The following is a 12,699-nucleotide window of genomic DNA, read 5'->3' as shown; positions in this document are numbered from 1 at the left end:
TTTCTTTCTTTCTTTCTTTTTTTCCTTCCTTCTTGTAGTAAGAAATGCCCAGTGTGAACTCAAGACCCTGAGATCAAGACCTGAGCTGAGATCAAGAGACAGACACTTAACCAACTAAGCGACCCAGGCACCCCAACCACCTGTTGCTTCTAAATGGGCCATGCGATTTCTAGTTTCTTTCCATTCTGTCCTTCAGTGGCACCTCTTTCTCCAGTGTGGCTTTCCTCCTCTGCCTAGAGATTTCTTGCCCATCTTTAGATGCCTGAGTCAAATGTCACATCTTCAGTGAGGACTTTCTGGGTGAAGAATCTATCCTGTTCATGAGCTCAGGAGCACCATGCTTAAACCATCTCAAGGGTACACCTGTTAGGATGGCTATCACCAACACCCAAACCAAACCAACAAACCCTGGAAAGTAACGAGCAGTTAGTTACATGGAGAGAAATAAGAACTCTTGGCATCTGCTGGTGTGGATGTGGAAGGACACAGCTGCTATGGAAACAGCGCAGAAGGCAGGTCTCAAAAAGAATTAAACGGAATCATTATATGATTCAGCAATTTCACTTCTGGGCATAGACCCCGGAGAATGGAAGGCAGAGGCTCCAGCAGATATTAGCACACGCATGTTCACAGCAGCATTATTCACAACGGCCCAAGTGTGGAAGCAAACAAGTGTCTACTGAGGGAGGAATGGAGAAACAGAAGGGGGTGAGTACACACGATGGTGCATGCATACACAGGAGCCTTAAACAAAGAAGGAAATCCTCCCACAGGCTATCACGTGGATGACCCTCGAAGATGTGCTCAGGGAAATAAGCCAGTCACAAAAGAACAAATACTGTATTATTCCACTTGTATGAGTTTCCTAGAGGAGTCAAGTTTACAAAGATAGAAAGTAGGATGGTGGGTGCTAGAGGCTGAGAGGAGGGTGGGAGTTGGGAATTAATGTTTAATGGGTATAGAGTATCAGTTTGGGATGATGAAAAGTTCTGGAAATGCATGGTGGTGATGGTTGCACAATGTGAATGTACTTAACGCCGCTGAACTGTCCACTGAAGAAAGGTTAAAGTTATAAATTTTATGTTATGGGCATAAATAACCATCACCATATTTGTATAGACATATAAAACTCCTCAAGGCACTCAATGTTGGGCAGGGGCCTCTAGGCATTCCCCTGCCCAGCACAGTCCTTGGCACTAATTTGTGCCCAGTCCATGTTTATTGATATGAGAGGGGCACAAGGTTGATGGTGGGGGAGCATTTGCAAGCAGCTCTCAGGCTGGCCCACATGCCAACTCATCTCTTCCAGCATATCCAGGTTTCCCTTGCACCTGCTGCTCTAGCTCTCTACCCAGCGCCCTTGGGGAGATCCCTTGCCTGCATCAGTGAGTGAGCCGAATGACAGGGACTTGCCTGTAACATGTGCTATATAGGTCACACAAAAGGAAAAACTTACTTTCAGTGTTATAATGAGGCACCGGAAGTTCTGAGAGTATAAAGTTTTTAGGGTCACACACCTACCTATCTCTATGATGCTATAAGTTGTGGTTGTTGGAGGAAGGAGACAGATTAGGTGATTGCCGTAGGTCCTTTTCATCTCTACAGTACTACAGCCTTCATAACCTAACAAGGTATGTGGGAAAAAAGAAATTAGCTCTGACCTCTGTCATGAAGTGAGCAAAAACCAAACAAAATATAGTATAAATGCCACATATGCCTCCTATATTTTGGTCCTTCCTCAACAGCTTATACATGCTAGGATCCCAAACTCATGAGTGTCTCACTGACTTTGTTCATTGCCTTTACCTCGCTTAGAGGGAGAGTCTTTGGGAATGAGAGTAAATTGCAGGTTGCAGAGCGTGTTTGCTTCTCCTGAGCCATGCGCACAGGCTGGGATGGCTTCCCCAGAGTGGCCTGGCAGGTGTCAGGTAGCTGGACCACGTACAAGAGCATTTAGGAACACAGACTCTGACATATGTGGGAACAGCATGAGTCTGAGGTCTGGTTCTTTCCACTCTAGTGTGGTGACTCCGGCCGGTAACTTAACCTTCTGAGCATCATGTTTCTAATGATCAAAATAGCAGAAATAATACTACTTGCAGCCTTGCTGAGAAGATTGAAGGAGATCCTTGGCATGAGGATCTCTTATTGCAGCGTCACAGCTCACATTTATAGAGGCCAATTCCTACGTGCCAGTAACAGTTTAAAATACTGCATAGTATTTAGGGAATACTTAAGGAATGATCTATTACCCCCTTTCATTATAGAAGTGAGTGCTGAGGTTTAGTTAATGTGGTAAATGGGAAGTGGTGGAGGTGGGATTTGGGCTCAGAATTTGATTCCATGATGCTCTGCTGCCTAAGAATTATATTCTCATGTAAAGCTAGTATCATTATACTCATTATACCCTCATATCACTAACCATTCCACACGTGCACACACGCTCATGTACTTCTTCTTCACCTCTCTTATCCTCCCATTTCCATTTACTTAAGTGAGGGAGGGAGGAAAAAAATCCAGGGGACACAAGGTCACCAGGCAAAGATGAAATGACCTTTTGAGTTGACACACTCGGGTTGTGTTCCTGGATGACAAATCCCCTTTTCTCTCTTCCTCAATTCATTCTCCAGGCCAAATGAGCATCTGAGTTGCAATGGATGTGCCCAATATAGGTTAGACTGGAGGGACAAAGCTTTTTTTTTTTAAAGATTTTATTTGTTTTTTTCACAAGAGACACACACACACACACACACACACACACAGAGGCAGAGACACAAGCAGGCTGCATGCAGGGAGCCTGACATGGGACTGGATCCTGGGTCTCCAGGATCACACCCTGGGCTGAAGGCGGCGCTAAATCGCTGAACCACCTGGGCTGCCCAAGGGACAAAGCTTTTAATACAGAGACAACAGCTTGAGGCTGCCTTGAATGTGGTAGACTATTTACTTCTTTCCCCTCCACTTCCCATACTAAGCTGCAGAATTATAATTAGGCATCTTCTAGTCCTAATTGGCCCCATTTGTAGTCCCTTTGGACGATGTTATATCTGTTGATGTGCAGAGGCTAAGTTTCCATTCCCCTTTGGGTACTTCCTTCTTTCTCTTTCCATTCCCATTCTTCCCCTCCACTGTAGCTGCTCCCTACTGTAGCACTTAACTGTCAAAGGTTGGGGTACAGACAGGGCATGGGGGGAATGGGGGAGCAGATAATTTCTTCCCCTCTGGGAAACCCTCAATAGGGCATTCTTTTTAAATTTTTAAAGATTTTATTTATTTATTCATGAGAGACAGACAGAGAGAGAGAGAGAGAGAGAGAGAGAAAGAGAGAGAGAGAGAGAGAGAGGCAGAGACACAGGCAGAGGGAGGAGCAGGCTCCGTGCAGGGAACCTGACGTTGGACTCGATCCCTGGTCTCCAGGATCACACCCTGGGCTGAAGGCAGCGCTAAACCAATGAGCCACCGGGACTGCCCTCAATAGGGCATTCTTGGTGGCACTTGCTTTGGGTAGAATTTTTTTTCCGTGGATTAGCTCTTAGCACTTTTAAAGATTTCAGAAATTGGGTTCCCTGGGTGGCGCAGTGGTTTGGCGCCTGCCTTTGACCCAGGGCGCGATCCTGGAGACCTGGGATCAAATCCCACGTCGGGCTCCCGGTGCATGGAGCCTGCCTCTCCCTCTGCCTGTGTCTCTGCCTCTCTCTCTCTGTGTCTCTCATGAATAAATAAATAAAATCTTTAAAAAAAAAAAAAAGATTTCAGAAATTTTTGTGACGAATGATTCTTATATGTCATCCTCACATTGAAGACTCTTTCATTTTATCAAAGAATTCTCAACCTATGATAATTATTATCAGCCTACCATCTCTGTAGGCCCCAAATAATTTTTCTTCCAAAGGGTGAATTTTCAGTGGACAGATCTTTTCCTGTGAATCATCCTCCTTTTTGCAATATTCTGCTTTTTGCCATACTAGCATTAGATACCAAGTCTAGTTTATCTGTGTGCATATGCATATCTAGCAGCCTATGGATGATCCTATCTCACCAAGAGCATGCTATCTGAAAAGTTCCAAGAAATCCACCTCTATAGAGTCCTACCCACCTTCATCCATTCGTAATGTCACACCATAGTAAAATGGGAGATCTTTACTCCCTGATGATGTGAAGGCAGGGCAGGGGAAGCTCGGAGAAGAGAGATTGCCATGGAGCCATGATTTATCCCATAATATAACCCAGCTATGCAAGTTAACATAGACCTAAACTAGAAGATTGAAGGGAACTGAGATGTGAGAGACTTAACGTTTATCAAAACTGGAAAGTATAGCTCATAACTCTTTGGGCCATTCCTATCCAGAAATGGCAGACACTGTATTTCTGAAAACAAGAAGGATGTGTGGGTATATATTTGCTCAGGGTTTAGACTGGGAGATATGACCGTGGACTTCAGGTCAGAAAAACCTGGGTTCTGTTCTTTGCAAACTCTGTGACCCTAGGAAAGCTATTTAATTTCTCCAGGATTCAGTTTCCTCCCTTAAAAAAACAAATAAATGAGAATAACAGTCCACACCCCATAGGGCTGTATAATAGTTGGGATAACTAATAGTTAAGATTAGTTGTGAATGATAGAAAACCTGGTATATCAGTTACTATAATAAGAAGGACATTTACTACTCTTCTATAGAAAAGTCTGGATAAGTGGTCTAGGGCTGATATGACAGATGTACGCTCACCTGGACATAGGCTGCTCTTATCACTTTGTTCTATCATCCTCAACCCATGGCCTATACTTCATGATCCAAGATGGCTCTTCAGGCTCCAGCCATTAAATTTTCATTCCAGCCATCGTGGAAGAGAAAAGAGGAGGAGAAGGAAGAGGACCTACCACTTCCCTTCAACCCCTTCTATTTATAGGTCATTGGCTAGAACTAAATCTCATGAATACAACCAGCTTTAATGGAGGCTGGGAAATCCAATTTTTACTCTGAGAAGTCATGTGCTTAGCTAAATATTGGAAGTTCTTTACTATCAAAGAGGGGGAAATGGGTATTGGCCCCCAAAAAAACTAGCAATCTGCCACAGATCTTTATGAGACTTAAATGAGATGATGCAGATGGAGGGCTGAGCTTGTACAAAGTAAGCACCCAATCGTCGTCATCATCATCCCCACGAGAAAGTGGGGAATACTTTGAAACTATCCCCAGCTGTTTCTTTATTTTAACCTCATCTTATTAATAATGTCACTCTTACCGACCTCCCTTCTAAGACACTATCGGCTTTATCTTTTTTGAAGGTCAGACACCTATACCTTATGAAATAAAACGATGTAAAAGGAAAGCAAGGGAACAGTGAACACAGGGTTCAAGATAATGGTTGTCTTTGGCTGGGGAAACAGAGGTGGTTGGGGTGGGGATGGAGGAACCACCTAGTCATTTCATTGTCAAAGCCCTAGTCTTTATTTTATTTTGGGTAGGGGATTCATGGGTGCCTCTTGCATTATTAAAAATAACTGATAACCAACTAAAAGTGGAGGTACCTGGAGCCGCGATGAGGCTGTATCATGATCAAGGATTCTAATCAATCTGACTACGCATATAAGGTCTTTAAATTGTCTTTGTGGGCACGGCATCGTGTGGGTTCTGTCCCTGCAGGTCAATGACAGGCAAAAATTGTACTTTCTATCTGCATAGACTTTTCACTTTCGAAGTGCTTCTACACATCAATAAAAACTGCTTAAGAAGTTTATTACACATCATTGAGAACGTGGCATTGTACAAATAGGACTATGGACTTCTGTGTCCTAAGGGAAAATAGTTTCTTTTTTTCTTACGGTAGCTCTATGAGGTCAGCAAGACAAATGTGTTATCACTTGTCATAGATGAGAAAGAAGGAACTGAGAGGGCAAGAGACTTCAGTGAGGTTATGACTAGTTGGTCTGCAAAGGAACTTAAGACTGGATCTCTTACCCAGTGCTTTTCCCTTTATCCCAGCTCACTCCCAGTTATAATGCCTCCATTAGGCATTTATTCCGTGCCATATGCCAGGCACATTGTGCTGATGTGTTTGTGTTCACGTAGGTGTGTGTTTTCTGGAGGCTGTGTGCAGCTTATGTAGTCTCTGTGCACACGCACACGGCCATGCCCTGGGAGTCCTTGTGTGCCCCAAGCCTAAGTGGCCCATGTAACTCAGAGAGGAATCCCCAGCTGGGGTTTCAGTTGTCTTGTTATTCCTAGCTCACTGGGCTTCAGCATCTCCCCAGAGCCCCAGCTGGTTAGGAAGGTAGTTTTGGTATCAGGGACAGATCCCCAGGCAGGGGGGCACGGGGCAGAGGAACCAGCCAGCCATGCTTCAAAAATAATAATAATATTTCCTGATAATTTATAATTTATGAAGAGTTCTCATAAATACGACTTCATTAAATTCTCACTCAGCCCCGAAAGTAAATGTCATTATTTTTGTCAATTTGCTCAGATACAAAGAGAGGATAGATGGCTTGCTGAGGGTACCTCCACTAGAGGATGGACCTGAGCTCAGGTCATTTGTCTCTAAACTCTGTGCTTTCCTAGCTCTGAAAAGGCAGAGAGCTAATCTTCTTTCCAGCCATGTGGAGAGAAGCCAGGTGAAAGCTCAATGCCAAGCGGTAGGAAGCCCCCAGTGACACTCTCTGTGGGCAGAAAAAGACCAGCTCAGAGCGTGGAGCAGCCCCAGACCAGGCAGGGACCTTCAATCAGCAGAGAGAGAACTGAGCAGTTGGAGCTTTCCACCTCCCCATTCCTGCCTCCTTCCTTCTCCGTCCCTGGGCAACTCCCCTGTGTGCCTTGGGGGAGGTGAGAGCCCTACAGCAGCAGTGGAGAGGGGAAGGTGGTTTCCAATCTCTGTGGCCTTAGGCAGTCTCAGTGTCTTTGAAGAGTGAGGGGTGGCAGGGCGGGGGACTCTAACCACATCCACCGTCCACTACTGCAGCTGGAGGTGAATCCCTCCCCCTCCAGCTCCCAGACCTGGGTCTGCACCACTTTGGCCACGCCATTCCCTTGCACCCTTGTTTTCTTCCCCACACATTAACACTACCTGCCACGGAGAGGCTGAGCATGGAACCTTGTACACAGTCAAGCTGTACGCTGAATAAGCCCTGCTTTGGGGCACCTGGGTGGCTCCAATTGTTAAGCATCTACCCTTGGCTCAGGTCATGATCCCAGGGTCCTGGGATCGAGTCTCATATTGAGCTCCCTGCTCAGCGGGCAGTCTGCTTCCCCTCTGCCTCTCCGTGCCCCCTGCCCCCTGCCCCGTGTGCTCTCTCTCTCTCTCTCTCTCTCTTAAATAAGTAAATAAATAAAAATCTTAAAAAAAAATTAACGCTGCTTCGAAAGAGCTAATATTTATCTTCCCAGCCCCACACGTGGACTCTGCGGTCCACTCCGGGAGGCCCTCCCAGAAGGGGTAGCCTTCTGCTCCACCTCTGGCTCCATCCCTGCCTGGGCTCAGTCCCCAGGGGGCCCCTACCTTCAGGCTATTCCCTTCTTTTCTCCCTGAGCTGGATCTCCCTGGACGAGGGAGCTCTGGAGTGTTGAGGGAGGACACATTAGGGGTCACGTGTGGCCACAGCCCAAGCCCTATTTTTAATTTTGCCTTATCAGTAATCAAGCTGAGGCTTTGCCTTCACCTGTCCGGTTCCTTTGTTGTATTTCTCAACTGTCCCACTAGTCAGAGCGGGAGCGGGTCGGCAGGGGGTGTATTTGGTGATCACCCCCCACACCCTCAGCACGTGCAGAGGCCCTGGGGCGGCGTATGCTTAGGGCCTCCCCAGCCACCTGCCCTGACCCGGGCTACTGCAGGCCCAGCGAGGTCCTCGGGATCTTTCCCAGAGGTCCGGGGCCAATCTGGACTCCAACCCGACTTCTGAAAAATACCCGCTTCTCCTAATGGTGCAGGTTCAGCGACTAACTCTTCCCTGCCGGAGATCAGAACCTAGTCCCCAGACCTCCCTTTGGGCTCGAGTCCTCTGGGTCTCCCCCCACATCCCCCCCCCCCCAAGGCGCTGCTATCCTTCCCGCTGGGTTAGAGGAGCAGGTGGCTGCTCGGGTCCTCCGGGAAGTCTGAAGGTCAGTGTCTCCTCTTCCCATTCAGTTTCCTTTTTTTTTTTTTTAGCTCATTTACATAAAAGAAGTTCAAAGTCACCATTGCTACACTGTTGGTGGTTACCCCACGATCCGTCTTTTAACTGCGGAGCGATACACTGATGGGAAGAGAAATGCAAGACTCCGGGGCTGCTGCCCGCGCGCTCACCGCGTCCCCGGACTCGGGGCTTCTCCGCCGCCGCCCGCCCGCGCCCGGGTCTCCCGCGCTGCTGCCCGCCGGCCGGCCGCCCCCCCTCCCCGGTGGCTGCTGCTTCCCGGACAGACGGACGGACGGACGGGGCAGCGGGATCTCGGGGCTCCGGGGCGCCGCTCCTCGCACACGCCTGCCTGCCCGTCCGCGTGGCCCCGGCGGGCTACACACCGCGGTCTGGGGCCCCGCGCGCCCGCGGCGCCGCGCGTCCTCCCCTTTAAGGCCGGCCCCGCCCCCGGCCCGGCCTGGCCCCGCCCCCGGCCCCGCCCCCGGCCCGGCCCGGCCCCTCCGACCCTCCCCTTTAAGGCCGGCCCCGGACGCAGACGAGGCTGTGACGCGGCCGCCGGCCCCCGGGCTGGGTGCATCGTCGCGCGGCCGCTTCCCCCCGGCCGGGCCCCGCCGTCCCGCGGCCGCCGAGCGCCAGGCCCCCGGGGGGAGGCTGCGAGGGAGGCAGCAGGCCCGGCGGGCGCCAGCGGAGCTCGGCGGGACCCACGGAGCCCCGCGGCCCGCCGAGCCTGGAGCCGGGCCGCGCCGGGGCAGCCGCCTCCAGCCCCGAGCAAACTTGGCCGCCGGGCGGGGGGCGGCGGGGACCGGGTCCCGAGCCCGAGCCCGAGCCCGAGCCCGAGCCCGAGCCCGAGGGGGGGGCGGCCGCCGGCCCCCGCGCCCCCGCGCCCGCGCCCCCGGGCACCATGCTGTCCGGCTCGCAGGGCCACAGCCCGCCCGCGCCGCCGCCCGGCCCGCCGCCCGCCCCGCCGCAGCCCCCCGCGCCCGGCCCGGCCCCCGCCCCGGCCCCGGCCCCCGCGCCCGCGCCCGCGCCCGCCCCGGCCCCGGCCCCGCCGCAGTTCCCGCAGTTCCACGTCAAGTCGAGCCTGCAGATCAAGAAGAACGCCATCATCGACGACTACAAGGTCACCACCCAGGTCCTGGGGCTCGGCATCAACGGCAAAGTCCTGCAGATCTTCAACAAGAGGACGCAGGAGAAATTCGCCCTCAAGGTGGGTGCGCGGGCCGCGGCGGGGCGGGCTCCGGGGGCTCCGGGGGCTCCGGGGGCCCCGCCTCCCCGGTCCCCGGCTCCGGAGCGGCCGGAGCGCGCCGAGCCCCGCGGGACCCGGCGTCGGCGGCCGGGGGGGGGGGGGGGGGGGAGGGGGGCGCCCGCGGGGGGCGGGGGGCGGGGGGCGGGGCGGGGCGCCGGGGGCAATGGGGGTGCGGGGGGTCGGGGCGCCCGTGGGGGGCGGGGGGCGGGGCGCTCGCAGGTCGGGGGGGCGGGTCGGGGCGCCCGGGGGCAATGGGGGCGGGGCGGGGCCGACGGAGTGGGGGTGGGCTGCGGGTCGGGGCGCCCGCGGGGTCGGGGGCGGGGAAGGTCAGGTCCGCGCCCGCCACGCCGCCGACCGGGCTTCCGGTCACCTCCGGGTGTGGGTGGCGGGACCCGGGAGGACCCGGAGGACCCGGGAGGTCCCTGCCATCCTGGGGTCGCGGGGGGACCCCACCTCTGCTGGCTTCCCCGCGGCCCGAGGAGGTGCCTTTCGGGGCCGTGGCCGCGGTCCCCCACCCCCCCCCTCCTCTCTTTCCCTCCGCGGGCACAAAAGGCCCCATTACTCATTGAGCCGGTTGGTCGCGGAGTTTGGAGAAGTCGGATCCGGGGCTGCTTTAGCCGCGCTCCTTATTTGGGAGCCGGAATGTGTGATTTCACTTCCCTGGGCCTCCGGAGCGCGGCCGAGCCGCCGTGGGCCGGGGGGGGGGGGGGGGGGGGGCGGGGATTCCGCGGGGCCCGGGGGGGGGGCGACCCCGAACCCCGAGCAGCGGCTCCGACCTGCGCCCGCCGCTCCCGGGGCTGCCCCGCGCCTCGGCCCTGCTGATTCCGCAAATCGGAGAGGGCGGCGGGAGCCCGGGACACGGGATTGGTGGACGTTATCCTCGAGCTGGGGAAACCCAACCTCTCTTTATTTATTTTTTTTTTCTAAGGGGGTGTGGTGGTTGGGGTGGGGATAAGGATTTAAGGGGGAATACCCGCTTCTGGAGTTCAACAGAATGGACTTGGGGGTCCTGATGCCACGGGTGGGTCCCCCGTGCAGCGTGAGCCAGGCCTCGGGGTCACTAAGAAGGTTTTCCCCGCCGACAGGTTTCAGATCAAACCACATCTCTAAAGGTGACACATCAGGCCTGTTTCCCCTGGGGCGTCTTGAATGATTGGAGGAGTAGAAAAATACTTCCTGTGTTATATTTTTCTCTTCCACCTACCCCCCCCCCCCCCCCCCCCAGCTAGCTGTGTTCAAGTTCTAAATACAAAACTCAGATAGGGGTGATGGGTGGAACTGTTGGAATATGTAATTAGATGTAATAAAACTCTGGCACTTTGCAGTTGCAGAGGGCGAGCACGTCCAGTGTCCAGATTTTAAGGCCTCTACGGTGATTTTCTTGCTGCTCGCATCCTCCTTTTCCGGGGGGAGGGCTTTCAGCTAGCCCCAGCGTTGTCAGAATTTGGGTTTCGACTCCAAGCTCTTGCCGTGGGCTTTCGGTTGTTGTGCCTTAGACCACTCTTTTCCATACTCACAAGTGGGGACAGGCGGGAAGAGTGGTGGTTTACCCGGGGCTCTGACCTTGAGGAGCGGAGGTGAGTGGATGCTGTTTGACCACAGTTAATCTGTGCCGGCGAGGAAGCGGCAGACGTGGTTTCTGGGAGAGCTTTCTATTCCCTCCGAGAGGCCATCTGCCCTCACCCGTTGGCAGTTTGGGGACGATGGCTGTTCATCCCCTTGGATGGTTGGAATATTGCGCAAAGACTTCAGAACAGAAGCCCACAACTTCTTCCTTTATCCTGTTTCATGACGCGTAAAACCATAGGCTAAAATGCTTTAGGTTGGCGACTCAGATCTCTATCGTAATTCAGGTTTCTATTATTGTAATTAATAGAGAGATTTGGACGTTTCCCTCCTGTAAATCGTTCTGAAAGGAAAAATCCAGCAGCAGTCTAAGTAACACTCATAATTCATCCTGCTCAGGTTAGAAGTCGGTCTGTTTTGACAGGCAGTCTGCTCCCAGATATTATAAGTTGACTCAACTGTTAAATTGTAGATTCCCACACATCTTTGTGTAAAAACTTAATAATAGAGGAAGAAAGAAGGTATGAGGCATTCAGAGAGTGACAGCAGTGTCAACAGTACTTCCATATCCAAATATTGGCTAAGACATAATTACAGCTTGTGGGGGGAATCTGGGCCAAAGAACCCCGTTTGAGACATACACCAAAGAGATTTCTAGATCTTGAATCTTGATGAACTTAACCTCAGATGCTGAGTAGTGAAACGATTTTCAAAACCAGGAGTGCTTTGATTATAAAACGAGGGAGGCGGATGTTGCAGGCGAGGACGGATTACCCCACCTGGAAGGTGCCTGAGGAAAAAAGGGACCAGACCTCTACTCTACATCCAGTGTCAGGCCGTTCCTGAGGATTTAGGGCAGGAGCTGTAGGGCTGGAGCCGGGCCTCGGATGGGGCTTCTGATCTCTGCTGTCTCACAGCTCTGAGAGTGGATGGGAGGTGGTGGCTGCCCCGGATGCCCTGCTCCTTCTGTGGTCTGATGACCTCTTAGCCCTCTTAGGTGAAATCAGTGCTTTAAAAAAAAAAAAAAAGTCCCCACTTAACCCTGCTGCTTCTCTACCTCCACCTCGGAGAGCTAGCATTTCAGGGCTTTTAGTGGGTGCTGTGACCTCACCTCACCATCTCTCCTGGCTGCTCTTGCTAAGTTCTGAGTCATACTCATACTTTGTCAGAGTCGGAAGGGACTTCAGAGGTCATCTCGTCTAAACCCCCTCTTCTTGCACAGGAGAAAACCAAGGCCCAGAGCAAAAACTTGCTTGAGGTCATAGAGCCATGCACTCGGCAGAGGCAGGATTAGAACCTGGGGCACCTGACTCCCCATCTCAGACCTCTTCCCACTTCATAACTGCAGTGACGTCCGCAGGCTCGGACCTGGGGTTGGCTGCTGCTCCAGAGCTCCCTAAGCCCGAGGAGCTGCCCTCTTACCCTCGTGGCTCTTGGCGAGGGGATGCCCGGTGGGTATTTATTGCCTCTTCAGCAATAACGCCAGAGTTGGGCGGGGGGGGGGGGGGGGGGGTTGGGGGGCAGCTTATATACCAACTCAGCAGGTTCATGAATTTTAAATTGGGTAATGAACTTTAAAAAAAAATTTTTTTTTACACCACCTCCACCCCTTTGAAGGAGCATTTGATAGAAATCGTACTTATTATTTTTTTGTATAAGAATGTGGGAATTCTCCTAACTATTTCTTTGGTAAGGACACCTAGTCTCAATCCACTTGTGTAATAATTGGTTGTACTCCCCGGGGGGTTCCTCAGCTGCTTCCTGCTGCACTGTGTCATGGTGA

The 12,699-nt window shown here is 52.5% G+C and overlaps 1 protein-coding gene across 1 annotated transcript in view; it reads left to right on the top strand.

Annotated features, from left to right (window-relative positions):
• Nucleotides 1-8,648: 8,648 nt before the first annotated feature.
• Nucleotides 8,649-12,699, top strand: part of MAPKAPK2 (MAPK activated protein kinase 2) — a 45,274-nt gene continuing 41,223 nt past the window's right edge. Inside the window, exon 1 of the mRNA XM_041758321.1 lies at nt 8,649-9,311. Coding sequence (XP_041614255.1) covers nt 9,006-9,311 — 306 coding nt within the window. The 5' untranslated portion in view covers nt 8,649-9,005. The remainder of the gene's footprint in view (nt 9,312-12,699) is intronic.

The sequence above is a fragment of the Vulpes lagopus genome, chromosome 1, assembly GCF_018345385.1.
Source record: "Vulpes lagopus strain Blue_001 chromosome 1, ASM1834538v1, whole genome shotgun sequence".
Taxonomy (NCBI): domain Eukaryota; kingdom Metazoa; phylum Chordata; class Mammalia; order Carnivora; family Canidae; genus Vulpes; species Vulpes lagopus.
This window is presented reverse-complemented; position numbering and strand designations above follow the sequence as displayed.